The sequence below is a fragment of the Pimephales promelas genome, chromosome 13 (genome assembly GCF_988280905.1).
Source record: "Pimephales promelas chromosome 13, fPimPro1.hap1.1, whole genome shotgun sequence".
Classification (NCBI taxonomy): Eukaryota; Metazoa; Chordata; class Actinopteri; order Cypriniformes; family Leuciscidae; genus Pimephales; species Pimephales promelas.
Genome location: NC_142781.1, coordinates 14,222,926 through 14,250,597, shown reverse-complemented (window position 1 = coordinate 14,250,597; position 27,672 = coordinate 14,222,926). Strand labels below are relative to the sequence as shown.

The window sequence follows — 27,672 nt, the reverse complement described above, 5'->3', positions numbered from 1 at the left end:
TTTGATTCAATTGAATGTAATTAGTTAATAACAAAAAACTGAAAATCCAACCAAACAAACGTATGCCAGATGCACAGGTTGCTCAGATTCTTAAAGGGATAGTTAACACAAAAATGTAAATTTTGTCATCATTTTACTCACCCACATGTTGTTCCAAACCCATGTGAGGTTGCTGCTTCTTTTGAACACAAAATAAGATATTTTAAAGAATGTTTGTATATATTGACATATCGTTTAATATTTAATAAAGCTAGTTTAACATGCTAAATGAATCATTTGTAAATCACAAGGAGAGGCAAACAAAGGTGCTTGGGTCTGGCAAATGATTTAATAATGTGTGTAATGAATAGAGGTTCAGACGGTTACAAAATAGAAATTGTGGACACCATAGGTGCAATACAAACATCAATAGACCCAAAAAAGAAACCAACAATAATATAATGCAAATACGATCAACAATTATCTAAAAATAGATTTAAATGATTTATTTATTTAATATTTAAATATATATATATGTATATAGTGTGAGTGGAGGTACACAGTAACACACTCACACTTTTGAACAAACCAAAGCTTTACCCAGTTACATTGAGAAACTTTACAAAGCATGAAACATTTAGCTAATCCACACATTTCACAGGTAGGCCTTGTCAGGATCCCTCTAAGCTCTTGACACTGATACTGATAGTAGGTGTCTGTTTATTCAGATGCATGTAAATCTCTATAACATAAAGAGAGGATTTATCATTTGGGCCGGATACCAGCAATAGCTTGGATGTGTTCTCATCGAGGTCACGAGCAAGTCTTTTGATAAACTTTTAAGTATGATTTTTCCTCATCAATCTCCAATAATTCAGGACAGTTCAGTTTTATTCTCAGTCCAGATCCTTCCTCAAGGTTTACAGTTTTTATAACTTCTGTATTACTAGGTTGTTGCAGGATAAGTCGCTCAGTTCCATTTTCTAGTTTCTCAAGCAGCTTGAATGATTTGATGCAGTAATCGTTGGTGGATTTTATGGAGATGTGGCCACGGATCTCATATTCCCCGCTTCTAGGTAAAATGATGCCTGTCTCTATGAAGGTATTTCCTGTGAAGCGAAACAAAGACAGAAACATTGACTTATGCCATTTCGAATTAAGTTCTGATTGGATTAGTTCATTGACATTAAATACTCACGTTTGAACCCCATCGTCCAGCTCTCTAGGTAATACCTCTCTGGGCAATTCCTCTCTGGGCAATTCCTCTCTGGGCAATTCTGTAGAATTTAATAAATAAACAAATAAAGCTAAATTAAAACAAAGCTGAACTTTTAATATTTCTGCATTCTTGTATATTGTTCATATATTGCAGCTGCATGATTGGGATTGAATATTGCAGATTTTTACTGAAGAATTTCAGCAGTCAAGAACAAAAGCAGTATAGTCTCAATTCATGCATTTCACTATTATATGTTATATTTAGCAGTTCACCCTCAAAATAAAATTCTGTCATCAATTACTTCCCCCTCATGTCTTTCCAAACCAGTGTGACTCACTTTCTTCTACTGAACACAAAATATGCTTTTGAGACCGTTTCTATTGTTTTTGTCCATATGATGAATTCAGTGGGGTCCAAAACAACATTTGACCACGACTTTATTCATATAGACAAACATATACTGAGACATTTTCCAATAAAGTGTTCTGGAATGACATAAGGGTCATGAGTAAATCAATTTCCATTCAAGTGAGAGCTCATATCTCAATCCCAATCTTACTGTTATTCTTTATCCAGAGTATACCTTACATATTTTACACTTAAAGCTTTACCCAGTACTATAAAAACAGGACCCAGCCTGATTACCTGAGACATCTTCATCCAGATAATGCCTCCAGTCATCGCCAGCACGAGAACCGCCAGGACACCCACAAGGACCTGGAGGAGGGTGTAGGAACAGCCCCGCTGCTTGAGCTGGAGGCTGCGCACAGATTTCTCAGAGTTCCCCATGTCACAGATGAAGGCAGCTGTTGCCATTCTGAAGGATTGAGTGAGTGAGTGAAATGATGAATGAGCATCTCCTCATATTCCTAGCCTCTTTTATACCAGGGGATCTGCCCACTCATTCAGAGAGTTCCCTTACTGAAACCAGACGAAGAGTAGCATGCCGCTATGGCATGCCTCCAATGAGTCGGGACAGCGGAGAGAGAGAGAAAGCTGGGATTGCCCACACACCCACCCACGCATGCTGGAAGGCATAGTGCATGAATACAAAACTGTTAATCAGGAACTCCGTGTAGAGGAGAGGAGAAACTCTTTTACATCCCATAAACTGTTTTATGGCATTATAAAAGAAGACAGCCGTCCAGGCTGTTCACCTTTAGATATGCACAGGTACACAACCATGGTGGTTTGTGTCAAATAAACACACTGGGTTATTTTCCTACATCTGTGGATGGATAGCAAAAACTTATGCACATTTTAGTGGCTCCGAAAAGTATTTGGTCATTTAAAAAAAATGTATGAAGTCCATAATTATTGAACCAAGTGGCACCTGCATAGAGCTTCAATCTTCTAAACTATTTTTATGATCAATGACACAAGGCTCAAATGTTTTTTTAATTAAATACATATCTATTCATTTATTCCTAAATAACAAATAAATAAATAAAAGCATACAATGACTTGCGTACAACTCTTTTTTATATATATATTTTGGGGATCATAAAATTGTCTGGCTGGCAACTGCCCTCATATAATATTTAATGAAACCTTAATAGTTTGGCATAATCCCTTTTTTTTTTTCAAGAAAAAAAAACGTAATAAAATGTTGAAAACTTTGCAACACTGCAAAAAGGTTCATAAAGACATTATAAAAAGTAACCCGAGACACAAATCGCTTTAACTGATGAACAGATTCCATTTAAGCTTTCATGCAAATATAGAAATTGATCAGCAAACAGAAAATGAACACATCAAATTTAATGAATGTGTGTCAAGCAAGCGCATTTCAGTTGACCCTATTTGGTGTGCTTTATGCACGTTTTATCTGTGCATGAACACCTAAATGGGATCTGAGCCCGATCTCATGAAAGTTCGTATCTACAGCACGAATGTCATTTCTCGTGCCATTTATACGCCAAAAATAGTTTTTGCGTATATATTTTTCGCGTGCATATGATACGCACTTTTTGCCGTATAATAACTACGAACTTCCCACCCCCTTCCCCCTAAACCTATCCGAGGGGTTTTCAGTGCGTAGCATATGCTCACAAAAAAAACAAAATTTTTTGTTGTATAAATGCCACTAGTAATGACAATCATGGTATAGATACGCACTTTCATGAGACTGTGTAAACCAATGTCTTCAGAAGACTTGGCAAACTCATATAGATTTTTTTTTTTTTTTTTTTACAATGCCTTGAAGTATTTACACGTCAAAGTTTTTGGTGAAATTAACTTTCCACCGGAAAGAAATCTCTCAGGTTTCATTAAAAGTTTTTTGAAGATGAACAAAAGTCTTGAAAGCGTTAAAGTATACACATCATTGTTGATGGTATGTGGATACCTACAGGCTGTACCTTGAAGTGTTTAACACACGCCAAACAAATATCTCAAGTATAGTGCAATACTTTTTTTTATACAGTAGATTTACTGGAAGGGTGAAAGAGTCCCCCCCCCCCCCACCCCCCATTCTTATCTCTGCAATTGCAGCATTGCAATCAACATCATGTGATGCTGACTGTAATAAATTACGCAGTACGTTCATGTGATCAGGACTACAAAAAGAAACTACATTTGGCTCTTATTCGAGTCTTTTAGTGAAGCCTATATTGACCACAAAGCTTTTGCCTTCTCATAAATTGCACAGACATCACGAGGGACTACAGAAAAAAGGGAAGCTGTCTAAAAACAAACAAACAAAAAAAAGAAGTATTTCAGTAATAGTTCAGTTTTGTGGCTGATTCTGCATGCTTATGTACTCTCACAAGCCAGAAGCACAAAAAGATAAGGTGTTACGGTTACTGTCAGACAATCAGTGTTGTGCAAGTTACTTCCAAACTGTAATACATTAGGTATTACTTGTTACTTTTATTTAAAAGTAATTCATTACCTTACAATATTACTGTCCCAGAATTGTAATGCGTTACATTACTCATGTATTACTTTTGAGTTACTTTCACCAAAATAACTAAGTAGAACTTAACTTTGGGGCTGTAACGATATGCAATATGAAACCGAAATCGCGATTCGCCACACGACTCAGATCCACGAACAGAATCGCGACACACCTCTTCCAACTCCAGCGTTATTCTCCTTACCGTCCAGATCCAATGCTGCCTTATCTTTAAATTAGGCTATTAGTATTATTTGAAGTTAACATTATAAAATACGTAGACCTACACCACAAAACTAGTTGAGGATAAATTGTTTAAAATTGGGGAAGTCCAGTATTATGGACATGACATTTGCAGTCAAAACTTGAAATACAAATTCTCAGAAAATACATGTATTGAAAATAGGCTACTTCCTTAAAGGACTCCAGAATTTTAGACAAATATCAGTCTATGCATTATTTTTAATATTAGGGAAAAGACACACATTCATGCGTGACAAAAAATAGGAGGCAAAATATATTTTTTGTAATCATGTTAATTACACTGCGCAAATCGGATGAGGAAGGGTTGGCTCTCCAGTCTCCATAGAACTTAAAATATTCATTTTATTTTAGTTTTCGTGTTCGCATTTATGAGGAAAAAACAATGTTACAGACGCGACCGCTCTGAACTGGCACTAAAAGACTGCTTTAAAACTTTCACACAGTCTGTTGCCTTTAAGAAGTAAAAGCAGACAATACACTGTAATACAACTGTAATACAAGCCTCACTGAACATGTAACGAGTAAAATATTACTGAAAATTGATTAGTAATGCCTTACACTACTGCGTTACAGCAAAAAGTAATATGTTACTGTAATGTATTACTTTTGTAATGCATTACTCCCAACACTGCAGACAATAGCACTGTAAAGTACAGTTACAAAAATTGAACGCAATGCTGTATACATACTTAACATAATAAATGTGTGAAATTTCCCACAATGCATCATCTCACATTTTAGCCTGTGAACCCTGCAGGTTAAGTTGTGTTTACACACTTTTGGTACAATATATTTGTATACTATTTAAAATCAAATCATGCATTCACTGGTGGTAGGCACTACTAGTTTTAATAGTACTATTCAGTATTACTTTCAGCTATGCATGTTGAATAATTGATTGCATCAACAGTTTACTCAGAAACAAGTGTGGGTGAGGAGGGCAGAGGCAAGACAGGCAGGGAGTGAGCGGGTGAACAATAATGTCTGGGGGAATTCTCTTTGTTGTTGCATCATATATAGTGAAACCCTTTTTTACAACCAGATAATTCTTTCATCATCACTGCTTGAATTCTCAGTGTTTCCTCATCAGGCAGAGACCAAACAGCCAAACCATTGAACCCGCCCAGAGAAACACCCAACCCACGCTTTCACATGCACCGCCCCCACACTGAAGGATCTACCCAAACAGTAACCCCTGTTCTACTATCCAAACACAGTCAGCACAGTACAACTATTAGTCCATAGTTCATCAAGTCGATAAACTGGACCTAATACCTTAATTAGACTACATACAAACAGTGAGTTCTTCATTCATTGTCACTGAGTTTTATTTAATTAGCTCACATGTAAATAGTTAGATAATGCTTTGTTGCCTTAACTTATAAACCATATATAGTTATTAGGTCATTAATTATGTGTTTTAAACAATTAATTACATTAGTATTAAGAGTTCCATAAAATACATTACGCACACACACTGGGTTTCCATATTTTATGGGGACTTTCTACAGAAATAATGATTTTATAATGTACTAACTGTACATTCTGTTTCCTAAACCTAAGTGATGTATTTTAACAATGTGATTTGAGTATTTGTATTTCATGTATGCATTTTTTTAATGGCTATGACAGGCTTAATGTATTTGTAAACTTGTTATGTCCAGTAAAGATGGGATTGAAGACATTTTGGTTAACTATTTATGGTTAATAAGTTAACAAAGCATTGTCTAATTCTTTACAAATGAGTTAATTAAACAATAATAATCTGTTAATTACAGTGACAATGAATAAGGAACTCACTGTTTGGATAGTCCATTAATGGATAACTACAGTTTATAAACTGTTAATCAACTATGTTTGCAAATGACTTATAAATACTTTATTACTGAACTTATTATAAAGTATTTCTTAAATTTCTCTGAATATTTTATTTCTCACAAACATAAATTTCACTACAAAAAAAAAAAAAAAAAAACTGTGTTTTGTGAAGAACTCAAACTTCAGTCTACTGTTTTGTAATTAAATAGGTGAGGTATAATGGGAAAGGTTGAAGAAAACCGCATTTACTGTATGTATTTTAAAAAGAAAATAATATATCACAATTAATAGGACACCAGGACATCAGAAAATTAAGATAAGGCTTGAAATAAGGCCTACTGACAATATTGAGTTGCAGTGATGTTTTCCTTGTATAGCTTGTTATACAGGCTGGGTCTCCTCAGGTCAAGAGGACATGTTGTATGTTAATGTCCAGGACATGTTAATGTCCACAAAAGTATAAAAATGATCAACCCTTATCTTCCGAGTACAGTGTTGTCTATTTAGAAGTGCAATGACAATCCAACAGGAATCCAGCAGTAATGATATACAGTATAGTCCCACAACGGAAAAAAAATTAAACCAACAAAAATAAATAATATAGCTACAAATATGTTCACGCCACTGCAATAGCACGTTTGCTCGAGTTATAACATATCCCCACATTCAGATGTATAAACCAGATATACTTAACATCATAACAAAATAAACACAACTCAAACTAACTTATTAAGCAATAGAGATAACCACAGTAAACAAAAAAAAAAAACGAGATTTCCTTAGATTTCCACGACGCATGCGCGAGAATTGCGATCTGAAGTAGTGTAAGCAGATCGCAGTTCTCGCGCATGCGTCGTGGAAATCTAAGGAAATCTCGTTTCTGGCCTACAAGGAAGAAAAGAAATAGTCGAATAATCTCGTTATTTTTGTTTGTTTTTTCGCACAAAAAGTATTCGCGTCGCTTGATAAACATATAGTTGAGCCACGGTAGTCACTTGGGATATTTAAACATTTTCTTCATTGACTTTCTGGGCCGTCAAGAGGCAGTCCCTCAGGAGCCAATGTGGTAGTTATACAGCTCTCAAATTTAATCAAAAATATCTTCATTTGTGTTCCGAAGACGAACGAAGGTCTTACGGGGTTGGTACAGCATGGGGGTGAGTAATTAATGACTTAATTTTCATTTTTGGGTGAACTAACCCTTTAAACAGCCAAGTTGATAGTTCTTAATTGAAGGCTTTGACAGCTTAACTACCACTACCCTAAACCTACCCTAAAACAATGCAAATATAATGTTGGTACAGTATGTAGCATTATTCAACAGAACACGGCACACCTCCCAGTATCCCGATTAGATCAACATATATCACAAACAACTCAACAATAAAACATTGGACAATAATTATATGTGAAATGTATGGATGGAATGACATTTGGAGTGAATGGAATGTGCATGAATGACCAAGTGCTCCCGGGATCGCATGTGCACCTTCTACTCCCAATAACATCAGCTTAAGCCTAAGGGAAGGGTGTGTGGTGTTTGTATGTGTGTGCCCTCACACCTCTCTCTGTGAGGCCTTTTGTACTTCCTGGTAAATTATTTATAAAAAAAAAAAAAAAAAAAAAACGACAACATTCTGAATGTCTGGTATCGGCATAACTACATCTTAAATATCGTAAATACATCTTGCAGGATTGAAATACCACACACACCTTGGCCTCAACGGCCCACTTAAACTGAAACAAATCATTTTAACCCTATACTGCACATGCAGCAGAGATAAGATACCTCACTGTTAAGGTAATGAAGTTAACCGTCATTCAGATAAATTCAGCTATCAATTTGTGTTGCTTTTTATATAAACAGAAGAAAGGCAGAGGCAATTCCGAGACTTCCTACCCTAGCTCACGACCAATTCGTACGAGTGATTAAAAAGTGGCTAATTCGTACGACCTCCCCCTACGAATTCATACGATTTGTCTAAACCCACGTGATGGGTAGGTTTAGGGGCGGGGTCAGGGGTAGGTCATTCGTACGAATTCATACGAATCGGCCAATTCGTAAAATATGTACGATTTAGCAAAATCTTACTAATTTGTACGAGTAAGGTCGTATGAATTGTTACGAATTAGCCACCTCGTAAAATTCGTACGAATTCCCGTGAGATCGGGTTGAGACTTCCAGTTTGATGAGATGGTGCAGACACGCGTTAAGTCTCGCTCCCTCTTTTTCTGTCTATAATAGTTTTAAAACCCTACTATTCTTCTATTTCACTACCAAGGGGACAACATCTCTGTTGCATATACATTTTGGCATCAAGTTATGGCAGCTAAGACTACAAAACAAAGCAAAAAGGACCAGAAAGCGGGGCAAGTGGAGACGACGGCAAAGAGGCTAACATTGCAGCCATCGCTAGCCTGCTTGAGGAACACCGGGTCGCTTTATCTGCAGACTTTAATGCTGCCGTTTCAACACTCTAAAGCTAGACCAAATTCAAGCTGCCGTGGCGGACCAGACTTCGCTCGAGACACACGTTAATGCACAGGATGAGCGCGTGCAAGCCTTGGAAACGACTTGTGCTACCCTAACAGAGAGCAACACAAAATTGAAAGTCGTGGATGTCGAGTCACGTAGCCAGCGAAATAACGTAAGAATTATTGGATTATCTGAATCCATTGAAGGGCCCTGACCATCTATCTTCTTCTCAGAACTACTTGCGGAAGTATTTGGGGACGCACTGGAATCCCCCACATTGTGTGATAGGCAGTACTTGGTTTATTACATTTGTTTTGTTTGTATTCATTTTGCTTGGTTCTTAAACTACATGCAGGCTGGACTAAATACTAGTGTTACCCTAAATGGATGTGTGTTTTGTGCCTTCTATTGTACCATGTACCATCCTTGCTTGTAAGAATTTGCAGTGATATTATATGTGCCTATTCGAATATATATGACTGGGTTGGATTATGACCCATTCGTTGTTCACTTGAAATTTTCTCTACAAAAGGGGGGGTTGACATTCAAAGGTGGTGGGAATTAGACTTTGGAAGTCTTGTACTGCTGTAAAGCGTTGAGCCGTGTTGCTCAGACAATGTTCGTGTTTTGGGGGAATGTTTCTGATGAGGTCACAAGTTTTTTTTTTGTTTGTTTGGGTTTTTTTTTCTTCTCTCGTCTCCTTTTCCTATCTCTCCGTTGCAGAAGGCCAAGCAGTTCCAGTTACAACAATATGTATCGTTCTAGATGGCTAGTCATGCGTCAAGGAAGAGTAAAGGTGTGCGCCTGGTTTCATGGAATACCAAAGGAATGAATAAGGCCATTAAGATTAGTAAGGTAATAACGCAGCAGCTGAAACACAGGAAACACATCTTAAAACATCAGATATCCAAAGAATAAAAAAGCCTTCGATGAGTCATGTGTTTCACTCGAAATTCTCGGCCAAGAATATATTGTTTGAGCCAGCACATATTTTTCAGAATGTCAATGGCCGCTACGTCATAGTATCGGGATTGTTACAGAACCTTTCAGTAGTCCAAGTCGTATGCTTCCAACTGGGACGATAACCAATTCTTCATGAACCTCTTTGCTAAAATTCCAAATTGCGATAATCATCATATACTGATAGGAGGCGACTTTAACCTATAGTGCAAGACACAATTCTCAACAGGTCGTCTTCCAACTGAATTATCTATCTAATTCTGCTAAAGTAGTTTTTAATTGCTCATCTCATCTAAGAATTTTGGACCCCTGGAGATTTAAAAATCCTCCAGATAGTTGCTATCACCCCATAGTTGTTTCGGACCATGCCCCCACCTCACTTGATATTAATCTTCCTCTTAGTGTTATCTCCCCATCACTTTAGAAATTTAGTTCCCATTTACTGGCGCATCATGAGTTTGAGAAAAATTGGGTTTGACACCAAACTCATTTCTTGGATACGGCTTTTTCCCGTCTGCATCGTTGTGCACCAACGCTGTTTGATCGCCAACCCTTTTACTTCAGCGGGGGACACATCAAGCCTGCCCGCTCTCACCTTTGTTATTTAATATAGCTATTAAGCCATTGGCCATCTGGCTTCAAAGTCATGGTGCATTTAAAGGCATCACACACTATGGCTTGGTCATTGTACATCTCCGACATACATAGCTTCTTTCCCCCCTATATTATCTGTTTTAGAACAGTTTGGCTGCTTATCAGGGGTCAAGTTAAACCTTCAAAAAAGCAAGTTACTTTTTGTTAACCAATCGGCTAAATCTCTTTCTTGTTCTTCATTCCCCTTTAAGTAAGCCTTGGATGGGTTTAAAAATCTGGGGATATTTATCACCGGTTCGCTTAAAGACTTGTTTTTACTCCACTTTTTGAAAAGTGCAAGTCAGACATGGCTAAGGGGAGTTTCCTTTCCCTTTCTGAAATAGGTTGTGCAAACCTTATTAAAATGGTGATTGGCGAGGGTCTATATTGATGTGCGGAACTGCTCTGTTGATTTATTTTTTCTCTTTCAGACACCTTGTTCATTTTACTTCTGTTGTAACACCCTCTATATGGTTACAGAAAACTTAAAAAAAAAAAAAAAGTCAAAAAAAGACAATTCCTTCTAAACAGTTTACAATAAATAGTTAATCATTAATTTAATAGTCAAGATGAGCATAAAAAAGTGACTACTTTGTTCTGTTGTGTGTTATGTAGTTTTTCATAGATTAATACTACATGAATAATCTTTAGCAATTATTTTAATAGACTAGTGGGTCTAAGAGAGAGTAGATCCATGGGCAATTCTGAACACCAGTGTCAAAGCCTTTATATTTGATGCTGGTTTCTACAAGTAGCCAATGGACCAAGACCAAGACATGCACCTTCTTACTTGGGTCAAGACCATATGCCAAGAAAACCTTTGCATAGGAACATGAAAACACTGAAACAGTGCCTATGGTCTAAAAAGTGTAGACATAAGCTGACAATATTTGCATGTTTTTAATCAATGAAATGTATTGAATCCACAGTTCATGTGATTTGTCGAGCCTGGGAATCTTTACTTGAACCTTATACTTTGCTTGAACGGGTCACTCAGCTATTAACAGCCATCTGAGTATGAGTGGCAACCCATTTTTCCTTTTTTTTTAATCTGTCTGAGAGAACAGTGCCATATGCTATTGATTAACTAATGGATAATCGCCCCTTTCTCTAGTGAGAGAGTGAGATGTTCTTCAGTATTAAGTTAGAATATGCAGATACTTGATATTTTACCATGTTAATTTTGTTAATGAAAACTATATGACGAAAAACATTCGTCAACAACCTTTTGTTCCATGACTAAAGGCAGGTTCACACCAAGGACGATGACTATTTTGTAAAATATTACCAAAGAACGTTGAATACACCACTTCTTCAACTTTAACGATAAATTACTTTCACAATCACTATATAGACTGTCCTCTAATTTAACAGGGTGAACATTAAAGAGTGGACATTCTGACCTGAAATCAAAGAACTGCATCGTTTTAAACATTGTAATTTAAGAAACTTTTACAGTGGACAAGCTAAAACCCTTTATTGTTAAAGTGAATTTAATAATTGGAAAAACTCTTTAATATATTATCATTACTGATTTACCCATTGATAGTTACATATAGTACTTGTTATTGGGGAACGCAAGCAAGCCTAGAAACATACTGTAGAAAAAAGATTGTGTAAGGCAGTAAGATCATAAGATCATGACCTTTACTGGGGATACCAAAAAAAAAAAAAAAAAAACATCCCAGAAACTGCATTCAGTATATTAGTGTAAAGCATCATGTTTCGTAGCCTATACTAGAAATCATCAGCTACTGATTTACTGATTTATATTTAAAGGGTTAGTGCTTTTTGGAGATTCAAAAACAAAGGACCAGTCACTCCTGTTATTGGAAGAGCTAGGGAATTTTTTTAATATAATGCCGATTGTGTTTGTCTGAAAGAAGAAAGTCACCTGACTTGAGGGTGAGTAAATTGTGGGACCATTTTCGTTTTTGGATGAACCCTGTAATTCCATGCCTAGCACATTACTCATCTATTCTAAGGAAACCTCTTTCGCACAGAGGACATACACAACATGATAGATTGCACAAGCAAATACTCTTAATTTTAGTGAGTAAATCACCAGGGGGGGAACCTGAAATTGAAACAAATTGTCATTATGTATTGCTCTAACAGCATGCACTGATGTACTAATTACAAAGTGTTGACTAGTATAGTATGTAGACTAGCAATCCCTGTTTCATGGGCTGTCCATTCACCATAGTATGTCGATTGGGAAACTTTGGGCAGCTCTTGGCCCCCAACGGTACAACTTACATCCCATTTTTAGATATGTTCTTACAGAGTCTTCCAGTCTCTTAAAATATGGTAACCCATATGTTTCTATGAAATCCCTGTCCAGAGCCAAAGTGATAAAAAAAAAAATCACCAACTCACCAAAGTCTGTTGCAATGTTAAGTCTATGAAACTTTTTGCCCAGTTTTTCGCCTATGCTTATAAAAGAAATAGCACATTGTATCTCAATAATTCACATGATTTGAAGCCACATTCATGGTTTTATGACAAACGGGACTAATGCAGGAAACTATTGTCAAACAAAATATCAAATATTACAGCAGTATGAGCCTAAAATGTGTTATTTTGCTGTTTTTTACCATGTCAGTGACCTTTCCATTTGATTTATGATGTCAAAATTATATGAAAAAGTAGGCTCATTTGTCTTTGTATGTTGTGTGGTTCAGGAGATATGAAAAATCTGCATTTTTTTGCCACGTTCCCCATGGGACATTAGTTGGCAACATCAAAAATTCTTAAATAGACACCATTAGGGTCCCAAAACAAAAGGTTACAGAAAAATGCCAAACGGTTACATGGGAACCTACTAGACTATAGTACTACTATACTAGCCTGGTTGGGCACCATGGGGGGAGGCCTGGCCACCAGGTGCTCGCAAACGAGCCCCAGCCCTGGCCTGTCTCCAGGTGCTCCCAAACGAGCCCCAGCCCTGGCCTGGCTCCAGGGTAGGGCCCTGGCTGCGCCATGACGGGTGACCTCACGGTCCTTTTTAAAAAAAAAAAGGGTTTATGAACCGCTCTGACCCGTCACCTAGGACCTGTTTGCCTTGGGAGACCCTACCAGGGGCAAATAGTCCCGGACAACATAGCTCCTAGGATTGTTCGGGTACTCAAACCCCTCCACCACGGTAAAGTGCCAGTTCAAGAAGGGGAATTTTGAGATAAAAAGACTCAACTACCTTTTATACTTTTTTATTGCATGGCAGAAACACGCTTTTGTGTAAACAAAAGGTCGTGTTTGTTGGATTTTTTTTTTGTTGATCACTGACATTAATTTCATGTTGCTAATAAAGCATTTACTACAGAGATTCCAGTACCGTGGTTGAGTATACTTAGGATAAGCAATCTGTGTTTAATGATGTCTAAGTTTAAGTTTACATTTTAATACTCTTTTTAAAGGAGGCCTACATTTTACTCAAACAATATAAAACAGAATTAAGCCATGCTTTTAAAGTGTATGCTTTATGCTTTACTTAGAACAAGTTACAAAATCTAAAAAACCAAACCGTATAAATGCAGATGGAAAACAGTGAAAATGCAACCTTATTAATTATTCAAGTACCAGTGCATGATGGAAACACCAGTATCAAAAAGTTGAGTAGGTTTTACTTAATTTTATAATGTTTATATACTTTCATTTCTAAAAGCTTGAATTGAGTACTAATATAAGAATTGACTCATTCAGGTAAAAATTACATTTGTATTTACTTCACAACAGAGTAATTTATCCATCCAATTATTATATCACGTGTCTACCTTGTTATTTAGTCTACTCTGTTATTAATGTTTTTTTTTTAATTATTTTATGAAATTGGCAAAAAAATAAAATTTAAGGGGAAAGTTCACTTTGAAATTAATTTATGATATGTTTTAGCTTACCTCAAGGGGATCCAAGATGTAGGTGTCTTTGTTTCCACAGGATTTTCAATTTTGACATTTTTTGGTCAAACCGTTGTTGTCTGTCAGTCATACACTGGAGGTTAAGCGGGTCCTCCCTTGGTTCACCTCAAAGAGCATGCACAGAGAAGTCAAAATTAAACATGATTTAATGACTCGTGAATGCAAGTACACATTGATGATTGCCTAAGACACGAAACGAGCGGTTTGTGTGAGAAAACGAACAGTATTTATATAGTTTTTACCTCTTTTTAACAGCCGTCGAACTGATCTGAATCAGAAGTCCAACTGAACCGAACTGAACCGTGACGGAAGTGATTGTTACGCCGGAAGTGATCTTTCGCGCGTCGACGTCACGCATTGTTTACACGGAGATTTCGGAAGTTTTACCTTTCTCTAAACATATTTAGATATATTGAAATCATCTTCCATTGCAATTTCCCGTATATCTAAATATGTTTAGTGAAAGGTTCAATTCATATATATATATATATATATATATATATATATATATAAAAATGGAAGCTTGTTTTCACCACTGAATAAAAAATATAAAAGGTAATTGCGACTTGTTTTTCACTGAGAATTGTGAGATATAAACTTTTGCACATAATAAGTGAGTTTATATCTCACAATTTTGAGGAGTCAAAATTAATTGTCACAGTCGCAAGTCGGAGACCATTAATGAAAATGCTTTTGTTTTGGAATTTTTGAAAAATAATTACAAATTATATTATCAGCATTTTGAGAATATCAAGAATGTCCCATCTGATCATCTGTAAAATAAGTTACGTATACAAAATTGATTATTTAAGATTAATGACCTAGCAATAGGTCTATATCCTATTCATTTTATGTAATAACTTTTTCTTCAGTTTATTTTTCTGAATCCTTTATTTTCATATTCATATGGAATTTTAAATCCCAAATTAATAATGAAAAATGCAATAATATTGAAACTAAAATGTTTCAAAATAACTTTAATTGAAAGTTAATGGGGAATGAGTCGACAACATGGTGCGAGATCTGGACATTGATATAATTTCCTTGTGAACAGCCGGGGATTCCCTAGTGACATCACAATCATGCAATTGGAGGATTCAGCGGGATAGTGTTACAGTGACATGTTTACATGAGAGCGTACTTTCACTTTCAATTGTGAAATAACTGGCTGGAAGCAAACAAGCATGTACTGGCAGGAATGACTGACGTGAGAGTATAAAGGGAGGAGTGAAAGGGAGACACGCATATGATTTGACAACAACATTTTGTTAGAGCACTAGTTAATGTATTAGGTATTTTAAACTAGGCTTGGATCATGATCACTTCTACATACAGTACACTATATTTCATTGTAAAAATTAACATAAATGTATTATGAATAAACACTATTATGTATAATTCATGAACTGTGTTTGTAAAGCGTTACCAGTCTAATTTAAAAAGAAATCAGCTAGTGGCACAAGACAAAATACATTTTTGACAAGTCTCAATGTTTTGTGCAGATTTGCTTGTGAGGTGAGGTGAATTAAAAGAAAACTGGTCTGGAAGACAAGACAAATATATTGGCTAAGAATATAAACTATGCAAAATGATGGAAAAAAATACATGCAGATGACTAAAATGTTTCAGCATATCTTTATTGATGGTGTATAATAGCTATACAATAGAAGTGCAAACCTTGCTGTATAAATAAAATATCACTAGAGAAATTGCAGCAGAGGTTTGACTGAGCAAGTAAGACGTTTAGGGTCATGTTCGATACACACAAACACATTGCACTGACGATAAAACCAAATAAACTAAAAACTTGTCTGAATTTGTGGAAGATTGTTTGGTTTTTGCTTTTGAGGTTTTTAGTGCTTTAGTTCACAATCAAGATGTTTGATTAAATAATAATACAAAAAAAAAAACCTTTCATTTCAATAAATACATTTTCTGACATGTGCTCTTAAAGGGAAAGTGCACTACCGGAACATTTAAAGTTCTGACAGTGTGGATTCAATCCTTAGATTATTCAATAACTCTGATTTAAATAAAGCATCGAACATTCAATCATAAACAGTTTACATAATTAAACTGCTTTAGACAGTTAAATATCATAAAAATTAAAAAAAAACAACAGGCGAGGGGTGGGGGTCTTCCAATAAATATAATGATAATGACAATCATTGAGAACATTATTGCTGTCAGTATTTAAAAGCTGAATCAGGACAATATTTAAGGACATTCTAATTAATCCTTCTCAAAGTACAGCGCTATATCAGAAGCTTCAAAACGATCTGCAACTGGTTTAACTTCGGTTAAAAGCCTTCCTTTCGCTTTCCAACCACAGAATCTCAAAACATTCGTAGAGCTTATGGAACCACCACTAATCCAGGTTGTGGTGAGGAACGCTCTTTTTGAGCTGCCATAGTGCAATTGCAGTTAATACCACGTCATCGCCCACTTCCACTTGCTGTAGGTGTTTGCCAAATAGTCCGTCTTGAAGAGCCTGGAAGCTATAATATAGTGTGGCAAAATAACAGAGAGTTTTCCTCTATGGAAAAGCATATTCGCAGCTCTCCAAATGTTAGCTTCACGATTACACTTTTGGTCCAGGACGAGTTTTGACTATGGCATCGTCCTAATATTTCAAACTGGGTGAAGCGAGAGATTTCAAAACTGATGGTCATGCCGTAGTTTCATCACTAACGGCTCTTCTGAAGGACGAGCACCTAAAAAGCTTCTTATCCAGTTGAGACACGATTGTAGCTTTCATCATCAAGTGGGTTAGGGAAGCACTGGGATCCCAGCATGTAGTGCAGGCCAAAGAGGAGCTCAGTAATTTTGATGGTGCCTTTGACACGTCCGACTTTCATCGTGACATTGTTTTTGTCAGACAGCATGATCACTTTCTGCACTTCCTTGCACTCGTTGGGCTGTAGGGTCTGCAGGTGGAACGATTTATTCCCTGTTTCTATTGTCAGGTTGGCAACCACATCATTTGTTTTTAAGCTTTTCATACAAGCCCACAGATAGACCATGTACGGTCCTCCACAGGGCAGCTTCACCTTCTTCCCATCGTACAGATCCACTGCCTTGTTCCAGATGATCTCGAATCTGGGCTCATCTTCATCTAAATCTGACAAACACACACAAAAGTGAGAATTAGAAAGTTGTTTAGTTTTCTTCAATGTCTGGAACTGTTTCTTCTGAGACTGACATTAGTAAGCTGATTTCACCTTTCGAAAGTAGTTATGCGAAAAAGTTAAATGTCTAAAGAAAGCAAAAAAAAAAAAAATGTGGCAAGTTGTTAGAACTGTACTCTTTACGTCAATTTCAGTTGGTTTGGAAAAAAAGGGGGAGTTAGACCAAATTACATTTTACACTCCGAACTAGGGCTGTCAAGCGATTAATCGCGATTAATCGCATCCAAAATAAAAGTTTGTGTTTACATAATATACGTGGGTGCACTGTGCATAATTATTTTGTATGTATATATAAATAAATACACACATATGCAGGTATATTTAAGAAAAAAAAATTGTTATTTATATTTATATATAATATAAATTATACATAAATCTATATACATGAAAATATCTCTTAAATATATACAAGCATGTGTGTGTATTTATATATATAAAATAATTATACACAGTGCACCCACATATATTATGTAAACACAAACTTTTAATCGTGATTAATCGTTTGACAGCCCTACTCCGAACTGACTTTGCCCTGATATAAAGCAGTCAACTTATGTGACATTAGAGATATGAGACACTTATTGACCTTAACACAGTCATAAATGTCTGCAGCTCTTAATTCAGAAATGAATACAAGTTGAATGCATTTTCTAAATAAATTTTAAAAAAGGAATTCAAAAACTACAAGTTATCACAGAATTTTGTGGCACGTTATGGCGCTCCATCTTACTTAAACTCTTTAGGAAGATGTATTATTTATTTACTGAAAATGTATCTGAAAGATAAAAAGAACACTTACTGAGACTGCTCATGTATATCCCTGTGTCCTGTGAAAACAGCAAAACAAAAGTTTAGTGCTCTGATCAAAAATATATTAAATGTACAGTATGCAAATGCAAATGTCCAAATTCCAACTAACCATATCATCATAAATAGTTGGAATAGCAATACAAATCATCAGCACACATTCAAAGTGAAGATATTTCTGTCTCTTTAAAATAGCATCAACGCCCTAAAGCTTCATAATCGTAACAGTAATAATCATAATCCCACTGGAGGAGAAAATATCAACAGTGTATCAGTTATTTTCCATCAGCACACAAAGCGGATACAGTAAAGAACTGAATGAAACAGAACGTTAACATTTTTATTGCATTTTCTTAATGTCGCTTATAATGTAAGCCTGTCTTTGGATTTTATATCATTTTAAAATAAATGTTTAAATAAAAAATAGGCCCATACAATTTACTTTACATTTTAAAGCCATTATTTATGTTATTGTTTATAATACAATATAACTGCATCAAATTTGGACTTTTTTTAAATACCAAAATGTCATTGAAATTGCAGTTAGATCGAGTGGACACGATCAGACGATTATTCAATAATTGAGACAGGTCTACTTCAGAACACTAATTTTTGAAGAGTCCTGTCCCATTACAAGCACATTTCAGCATTAATATTTAACATATTCACTTGTAGTAAACTGATTTGAGTTTTTAGTGTGTTATTTTAAACTATAGATTTAGAAATCAGCCAATGAATACTAGGCCTAGATATAAAGCAATCAAAAAAAAAAAAAAGTTTAATAATTTTTTTTTTTTCATTTCATTAATACAGTCTTTGTATTAAGCTGATAAATGTTTTGCACTAAACCTATTTGATGTTATTAATATAATAAACCTTTTATTGTTTTGATTTTAGGGGCAAACTTTTTTTGTTACTGTGTTGGGTCACCGCTTGGTATCCAGGCCAAGTTGATTCAAAATACAGAAACAACAATGATCAAAGTGATGAGAAATAACAGACACACTCATTCTGATAGACATGGAAAATTCCATCTCCTGTCAAATCAACAGAATCACACAAAAACACTTATGGACCACAGCAAAACGGCATTTGTGGAACATGTGGGCTGAAAAGGCCAGCATAGAGAAAGTGTCACACTTTTCCCCGATAAAATGCCCTTTCAGACAGTTTCTCTGGACCAGACGCAACCCAAATAGTGTGTGCACATCACATGTGTGGGCACTCACAGTGGGGACATTACAAGAATGGAGCGATGTAATGGAAACTGGAGCTTTACCATCCTGTTCTAACTGGATCATTTAGTAAGTGTCATTTGTAGGTAGCGTTATCTGATATAGACCCCCTACTTTGACATGGAAAGTTACACCTCCTGACCTCAAAAGTTAGGTTGACCCTCTTAATCCATTTAAGGGGGAAAAATTATCATTAAAAAAAACAAACTCATAAATTTGAACAGGGGTTTCCCAAAAGGGACATGCCAAGGCAAAGCTCAATGAGACCACAATCAGACATACAACAAGACCACATGAAACAACAGCGTTAACGAATAGCTCTCTAACCTTCACACAAACTGCTCTCATTGAAATCCCACTCAAATCCACATAATAAAAAAAAGCCTCAATCAAGTATCAAAAGTTAACCTACATTCTCAGATATTTAAGTGAATAATATCTGTCTGTGACTCGTCTGAATAGCTTTACGTCAAACCAACCTTTGGCATTTATGGTCAACACTGCCCTCTAAAGGACTTTCTATTGCACTTTAAGCTGTAGCACATCATACATCATCTGACTGCAAGACTCGAATCAATATCATAGTTTGTAAAGAACTGAAATTAGATCAGAAACGAGTTCTTACCTGCTTTACGGTGGCTTCAGGCTGCTGGCTGAGATAGATGCTGATGCTGAGGGCTGCACAAGCGGCTGTTAATAAACCCTGGATGACGAACAACGCGAGCGCTTTCCTCCACCCGTTGCCACAGCGACAGCGCGCGCTATCGCCGCTCTCTAAACACTCTCGCGCATCCTTTGAGTCCATACCTCGTGAAGGGCAGATTGAGTTTATCTGCCCTGAAAAGAAACTCTGCGCTTTTTATAGGCGAAAAGGCGGAGGAGGGAACAAACGAAACCCCGAAAAAAACATCCCCTTCTAACGCATCGAGCCAGAGGCCGTGTGTGTGTGGAGGATGCTGTAGTCTTGATGTGTTTGGCTGATTCAAACCGAACTTTCACACACTAACCTCAAGTAGGCTAATCCCGGCCGATGCAACGTGAAATGCCTGCTAAATGCTCTTTAGACTTCAATAATAATAATAATATGTGCATATGTATTAAAGAAAGTGAATCCAACCTTATCATATTTACTCGCTCAGTGTGGAGGTGGGAAGACTTGTGACACAAATCGGAACAGATTCTGGTTAACTAATTTAACCTAACCAGTGCTGGAAAATCAGTCAATAACCTACACTAATTTTGCTCCTGCAATGCAGGGCAAGGATGAAGGTGGGGTGGAGGGGAACAAAATAGTAAAGGGAAGAACAAGAAAAAGAGAAATAAAACTAGTGATTCACAAGAGTCAGATGGAGGGAGAGATCAGCAGGTAAAGGTAATGAGAAGATGTAGTACCCATTTGGAAGAGTATAAAGTGATTTTTAAGTTCTCTAAATCCTACGGAGGCGTATTGCATTCACTTGAAGAAAAAAAAATCTACTCTGTTTTTCTGAATTAATGAGTTAATTTTTCATTAGAATTTTTTTCTCTGTTTTTCTGAATTAATGAGTTAATTTTCCATGAGAAAAAAAGTTTTTCTCAGTTTTTCTGAATTAATGAGTTAATTTTTCATGAGAAAAAAAGTTTTTCTCTGTTTTTCTGAATTAATGAGTTAATTTTCCATGAGAAAAAAAGTTTTTCTCTGTTTTTCTGAATTAATGAGTTAATTTTTCATGAGAAAAAATTTTTTTGCTCTGTTTTTCTGAATTAATGAGTTAATTTTTCGTGAGAAAAAAAGTTTTTGCTCTGTTTTTTTCTGAATTAACTCGTTAATTCAGAAAAACAGAGCAAAAAAAAAATTCCATGAAAAATTAATTCGTTAATTTAGAAAAACAGAGCAAAAAAAAAAATCCATGAAAAATTAACTCATTAATTCAGAAAAACAGAGCAAAATATTTTTTTTTCTCATGAAAAATTAACTCATTAATTCAGAAAAACAGAGCAAAAAAAAAAAAATTCCATGAAAAATTAACTCGTTAATTCAGAAAAAAACAGAGCAAAAACTTTTTTTCTCATGAAAAATTAACTAATTAATTCAGAAAAACAGAGCAATTTTTTTTCTCATGAAAAATTAACTCATTAATTCAGAAAAACAGAGTAGATTTTTTTTTCTTCAAGTGAATGCAATACGCCTCCGTAAAATCCAATTAGGCTTGCTGGTGCATTGAAGGAAGAATTTGGTGGTGATATCCAAGAATTGGAGTGCAAGAATTTTGGCTGAAGGGGTGTCTTATGCTGAGGCTGTTAAAAAGGTTGCAACATGTAGTAAGGTGAGTGACTCGAGGAGGAGAGAAGCGGAAAGCCCTCCGCCAGTAGCTTATGTAACAGAACAATCAGTGGTCGTGACTGATGAGTAAGATGAAATTCCTGGCTGTCATTGTGGATGTGATGTGTGAAATGAAGCTGCCCTCTAAAGATATGTGTTTTCAAGAGACAGAAGGGGAAGAATATTGGAGGTCAAAAGGAAGATGATGATGATGATGATGTTGAAATTGATAGTTATATTAATGTTTTGTATCCTGCAGTGGAATGGCAGGAGTTTGATAGCTAATAGACGGGAATTAAAAAAAGTTTGTGGATGGCTAATATGCTAATAAACTTAATTTTTGAGATCTTCAACGTCCACATGATTTTTTCTTACTTAACGGATCAGGTGAGACCTCCAGTAGTCTGGACAGGAGATTTTAATACTCACAATCCTCTTTGGGGCAGCAGATTTAGAGATGTAAATGGGGTTTTATTTGAAGATTTTAAAGATAAAAACAATTTGGTGGTGTTATTTGATGGAAGACCGGCTAGGTTTCAGGTGAAAAGTGGGAGTCTGTCATGTATTGGTTTAACCTTTGCGTCAGGTTGAATTGCTAGGTGTGGGAATTGGTATCCTATGGACCTTAACATGTTAGGCAGTGATCATTTCCTAGTTAATTTGGAAGTGTTCTGCATGTGGAGAAGGAGAGAGGGTTTAATTTTCGAAAAGCAGCCAGTGGGGGCACCAGAGATTTCCGGTTGCAGGTGCTATGGGGATGCTTAACACTCAAGAGAAGGTGCTTTGAATTTTGGGGCGTTTCATTAGGTCGCATGGGACCACCCTTGCTATAGCCTACACACACGCGTACATGCCCGCATTAACTTTAAGTTACTCGCTCCACAACTATAACAGATAAAAAGACAGACAAATAAGACAGTACACACAATATAATACAATATAAAAAAACAAAAACAACTTCAAAGGAGACAACTATACCAATGCTTTCATAACTTGGACATATACCGTGTAGTGCTAAATTTGATATTGGTCAATGCCACAATTATATAATTTATTCAATAAAAGTAAAAGTATATAAAAGTTATTCAACCGACATATAAATTTGTACATGACATTTCTCAATGTGGCTTGCAGAGTATTAACACCTGCCACCACAAACATCTCACTGGCGCTACACCAGCGCTATATAGCCTATATATATATGTGTGTGTAAAAGTTTACGTTAGTATCCTCCATGGAAGCCGCCGGCGATTCTCCTTCGTCTTCATCCCTAGGATTTTCTTGTTCCTGGGGCTCTGTGACAAGTACTGTGTCTGCGCCTTCGCAGTTTCGTTTTCCTTGTGACTCAGAACATAGACGTTTAGGGAGCAAAAAACAATCCATTGTGGTTTATGTTTTACTTTGCTAAATTTTCAAAATAAAACAAGCTGCAATCACAAACTTTAAGGTCAAACGTTCAGCGGGAGCTGTGCCTATTGGCCAAAGAAGATTACAGGCCGCGCCTTATTTTAAACTAAATATATATATATATTTTAATTGTAATTTATTCTCATTTTTAACAAGATGAAAAAGACTATTCAAACATGACATTAAAATATAAATATAAAAAATTACAAACATGTCTTGGGGGCATAGCTGTTAACATTGAACATATATAAGGGAGATTTCACGGAATCCATCCCCAAAATAAGGGATTTTTTTACACGATTCTTACCCACAAACTTTAAAAATAAAGCACTAATCATTAAAAGTCCACAGAGTTTACGTATAACTAGCCTACATATGTGTGAGAGAGAAAGAGACAGTGTGTCATTTTAAAAAAATATATCATAGAGAATGTTTAAATACTAATATCAACTTACGAGGGAAACGAAGGCAAAGTTAGTGGTGCTAAATTCGGAGGCTGAGTGCTGAAGATGATTCGGGAGAGGTCTGTGCACCTTTACCGCTAGCGCGCGCTGACACACCGTAAAGCCTTTATACTCGAAGCGTCCGCACGAGCGCGGCAAAAATTACAAGTTGGGTGCGCAAGACCTCATTTCGCTTGGCTGTGTCGCAGCTTTTTTGTAAAAAAAAAAGTTGCGCGTGCGACACCGCATCCGAGGATGAACGGTGAAATTGACCTTTGGCCTCCCTTTCTGTCATTGTGAGTGTGTGTTTTTTGGGGGGTTTTTTTTCGAATGATAAATCGACTTTTGCTCCTCGATTTTCGAATGCCATTTTTTGGCATAAATTCACATCCTTATCGCGGATAGACCTAAAACCAATCAGATCGATGAAGGATATGATGTATGCAGAGCGGCGGACAAACATCCGAGTGTTGTTTCAAAGCAAACGTTCAAATTGCTTAAAACAGACGCGATAGCTGATTCGAACGAGTCATGTTTGACGGCGGCATCCATCATTGTAATACAAAATCTTTGCTACCAAATCTGCTTCAAAATCCCAGCGCTGTCGTCATCGTGTAAAGCCCGCCCCAACGTTTCTGATTTGTGCTTCGGTTTCGACGAATTGGGAATGGGCTTGAATGAGCTCTTTGCCAAACAAACTTTCAGCGCAAATCTAAATTTGCCGGAAGTTTTCTGGGTTTTCCCAGAGTTATTCTCTTTGTGGAGTTGTGAGGAAAGAAGCAGAAAAAGCCATTAAAATGAAGGGTGATAATAAAGTTGTGCCTGGGTGGAATCAGGCATGTGATGAGGCTGAGCGGGTTAGAAACAGAGCTTATAGGCAGCTTCGCAGATGTCTTGTTGTTGAATATGAAGAGTTGTGGCTAGGAAGGTTATAAAGTGTGTAAAGAGAGAGAGTTGGCAGAAGTTCTGTGGCACTCTCGGCTCTGAGACTTATATAGAACATGTTTGGAATATGATTCATCGAATGCCGGTAATAAAGGTTTTTCTATTCCGGTTTTGGTAGAAGGGGGTAGAGAAGTGCTAAGTAACAAGGACAAGGCTGATCTGTAGGTTAGAAGTTTCCAGCAAGTGCACAGTGATAGGAATGTTGGTAGTGAAGGTTTGATTGGGAAGGATCTAATGCTTAAGCACGAAGGACATAAACAAGAGTAATGACAACAGTGATGTAATCGTTATGTTCTTTTCTTTATATGAATTAAGAAGGTCAATAAGACGAGGGTGACACACTACACCTGGGAGAGATTGATTGGGATATGAGACCTTTCAGGATATGGATGACTTTGCATTGGAGGTGGTATTGGCATTAATTAAAATAGTGTGGGAGGAAGGATCAATTCCAGCTGAATGGAAACATGCAGTAATTGTGCCGATTTTAAAACCCGGTAAGGAAGCTGAAAGCCCTGGATCATAGACCAATTGCTCTTGCAGATTACACTCTAAAAAAAATGTTGGGTTGTTTTAACCCACCTTTGAGTCAAATATGGACAAACCCAAATGTTGGGTTAAAACAAACATGTAATCCAATGGCTGAGTTTGTCCATATTTGACCCAAAGATGGGTTGAAACAACCCAGCATTTTTTAGATTGTATGGTAAGGATGGTTACTGACAGGTCGGTATATAGATTGGAAAAGAAATATTTTTGTCCTCTACATTTGAGAATGGTTTCATATTTGGTTGTGGTAATAATGATTTCACTTTAGTGTTGGATGACTCTCTGAGGTCAGTGTATTCAGGTAAGAGAAGGAGGGAGCTTTCCTGACTCTTTGTCTGTAGATAATGGGACTCCGCAGGGGAGTGTAATCAGTCCAGTCCTGTTCAATATAAGGGTTAATAATATGTTTGATGAGGTAGTAAGCGGATTTCAGCGATCTGTGGAAAAGAGGTCATAATACTTGGTATTTATTTAAACAAATGCAATGTGCTTTGAATAAGGCGCAGGCTTGGAGTGATAAGTGGGGCTTTAGATTATCATTGACAAAAACAAAGTATATGGTTTTTGGCAGGAAGAGGAATATGGGGAACCTCTTGAGAGAGTTAGGGTCTTCAAGTTTCTTGGGGTCTGGGTGGTTATTAAAGGGATAGTTCACTTTGAAATTAATTTTTGATATGTTTTAGCTTACCTCAAGGGCATCCAAGATGTAGGTGTCTTTGTTTCCACAGCATTTTTTGGTCAAATCGTTGTTGTCTGTCAGTCATATACTGCAGGTCTATGGAGCCCACCTCAAAGATCATCCACAGAGAAGTCAAAATTAAAAATTATTTAATGACCCGTAAATGTAAGTACACACTGATGGCCTAAGACACAAAAGGAGCAGTTTGTGTGAGAAAACGAACAGTATTTATATAGTTTTTACCTCTTGTTAACAGCCGTCGAACTGATCTGAATCAGATGTCCAACTGAACCGAACTGAACCGTGTCCAATGTTACGCCGGAAGTGATCTCGTGCGTATGTACGTCACGCATTGTTTACACTGAGATTTCGGAAGTTTAACTTTCATTTGTTTGTATTATTTCATTGTATTACTTCAGAATTTCATTCTATCATCATTTGAGGATGTTGCTTTGTAAGAAATCACAGTTAATACATTTGTAAATTAAAAATATATTTAAAAAAGTAAACTAGGCCTTTCCTTTCCTGCGTTAGCTTCATAATGAAACTGCATACCACCATACACAGAAAACCACAGAACAAAATAGTTGATTTGTCAGCGTCTCTTTACTAGGCTAATGATCAGGATCCTGATGCAAAGTGCATCATTCTGAATGGGTTTAATTGCACAAATCACTGTCGCAATGTACATGAATCCAGTAATTACCTCTATAATAAAGGAAGATTGTATTTGATTACAATTTTGATCTAAGCATCTGCTAAGAAAAATAGACCAGATATCCATTCAATTGACCTAACAACACAAAAAATATAATATTGCAATATTAACTTACATTTTATGTTTAAGATACGATCCAAGTTAGTTTACTTGTCTTTCTCTATTTTAAGCTGTAATCCAGCTCGTTATTTTTAGCAATTTTATGACGATTGAGGGGCTTTTAGGCCCCCTTTGTTTTGAACAACTGTAACATGTTACGCAACCTCTCGTAAGCTATTTCTCTATTCAAAATCCCACCAATGTGTTGTACTTTTCGATAAGAGGTCGACTAGTCAGAGAACATTTGTAACCACTATCAACACCTCTTCTCCATCGCGAAATATCTAGGGCTGTGTTTTGTAGAAATACTGAGAAAGGCTATCACAATTCTGTCCAGCAGATAGTCAGTCAGAAGGGACAGGGGAAGCCCCTCTGGGACAGGAAATCAGTGGTCAGAGGTAATTTCACAGAGGAAGGAATGGGCAAAAAAATGTGTATGTATGTATGTATGCGTGTGTGTGTGTGTATACTGTATATGAAGAGTTCAGATGCAAAAGCCTCTAAGTGCCATTTGAAATTTTCTTCTAGAATGATAATTTTTATCAAGCTTGTATATTTAAGTTCAGTGATTTCACTTAAATGCCAATGATAATTACCTATTAATTGTTATTTAAGTGAAATTACTGAACTTAAATATACAAGTTTGATAAAAATCATCATTAAAGAAGAAAATTTCAAATGGCATTTAGAGGCTTTTGCATCTGAACTCTTCATATACACACACGCACAGACACACACTAAACAAACATTTTAGTCATTTTTAAAATATGTTTGAGGGATATATTTAGGCTCTTTACTATTCGCAACATGGCATCATGACTTTTGCATAAACATACATGCCACTTTCAAGTCAAGTGGCGTATTATCTATACGTATTTTGAGCTATCCGCGTGTATGCGTCTATGTCTACGCCGTTAAATGTCTGAGTCATAAATGGCATTAACCCCAGTGACGGGTAGGTTTAGGGACGGGGTTGGGGTAGGTCATAGAGTTAAATATACAGTAATGTAACGTTAAGTCAACGGCGTTCATAAACACGCTGAAAAGCGATTATGCATTTTGATAGCACACCAAAAATGAAAATACGAATTGGCGTGTCATACACACGCCATTTCATGAGAACAGTCTGATATTTGGA

At 36.4% G+C, this 27,672-nt stretch overlaps 2 protein-coding genes across 2 annotated transcripts; both read right to left on the bottom strand.

Annotated features, from left to right (window-relative positions):
- Window positions 1-321: 321 nt before the first annotated feature.
- On the bottom strand, window positions 322-14,293 carry LOC148976832 (uncharacterized). The gene is made up of 4 exons (XM_089118247.1): window positions 14,142-14,293; window positions 1,844-2,015; window positions 1,178-1,256; window positions 322-1,088 (listed from the first exon to the last, which is right to left on the bottom strand). The coding sequence occupies exons 2-4, from the start codon at window positions 2,012-2,014 to the stop codon at window positions 793-795; spliced, it is 546 nt and encodes a 181-aa protein (XP_088974373.1). The 5' UTR covers window position 2,015; window positions 14,142-14,293; the 3' UTR covers window positions 322-792.
- Window positions 14,294-15,790: 1,497 nt separating this feature from the next.
- LOC120493522 (uncharacterized) lies at window positions 15,791-20,602 on the bottom strand. The gene is made up of 3 exons (XM_039692178.2): window positions 20,018-20,602; window positions 18,150-18,177; window positions 15,791-17,283 (listed from the first exon to the last, which is right to left on the bottom strand). Exons 1-3 carry the CDS (start codon window positions 20,195-20,197, stop codon window positions 16,889-16,891), a joined length of 603 nt encoding a protein of 200 aa, XP_039548112.2. The 5' UTR covers window positions 20,198-20,602; the 3' UTR covers window positions 15,791-16,888.
- Between the last annotated feature and the right edge of the window lie 7,070 nt (window positions 20,603-27,672).

Coding starts and splice junctions, on each gene's coding strand:
- LOC120493522 (XM_039692178.2), bottom strand. CDS start 20,197: ATGGACTCAAAGGATGCGCGAGAGTGTTTAGAGAGCGGCGATAGCGCG. Junction 18,178..20,017: donor CTGAAGCCACCGTAAAGCAG/GTAAGAACTCGT, acceptor CTGTTTTCACAG/GACACAGGGATATACATGAG. Junction 17,284..18,149: donor GATATACATGAGCAGTCTCA/GTAAGTGTTCTT, acceptor TGTGTTTGTCAG/ATTTAGATGAAGATGAGCCC.
- LOC148976832 (XM_089118247.1), bottom strand. CDS start 2,014: ATGGCAACAGCTGCCTTCATCTGTGACATGGGGAACTCTGAGAAATCT. Junction 1,257..1,843: donor TCTGGATGAAGATGTCTCAG/GTAATCAGGCTG, acceptor TAAATTCTACAG/AATTGCCCAGAGAGGAATTG. Junction 1,089..1,177: donor CTGGACGATGGGGTTCAAAC/GTGAGTATTTAA, acceptor TTCGCTTCACAG/GAAATACCTTCATAGAGACA.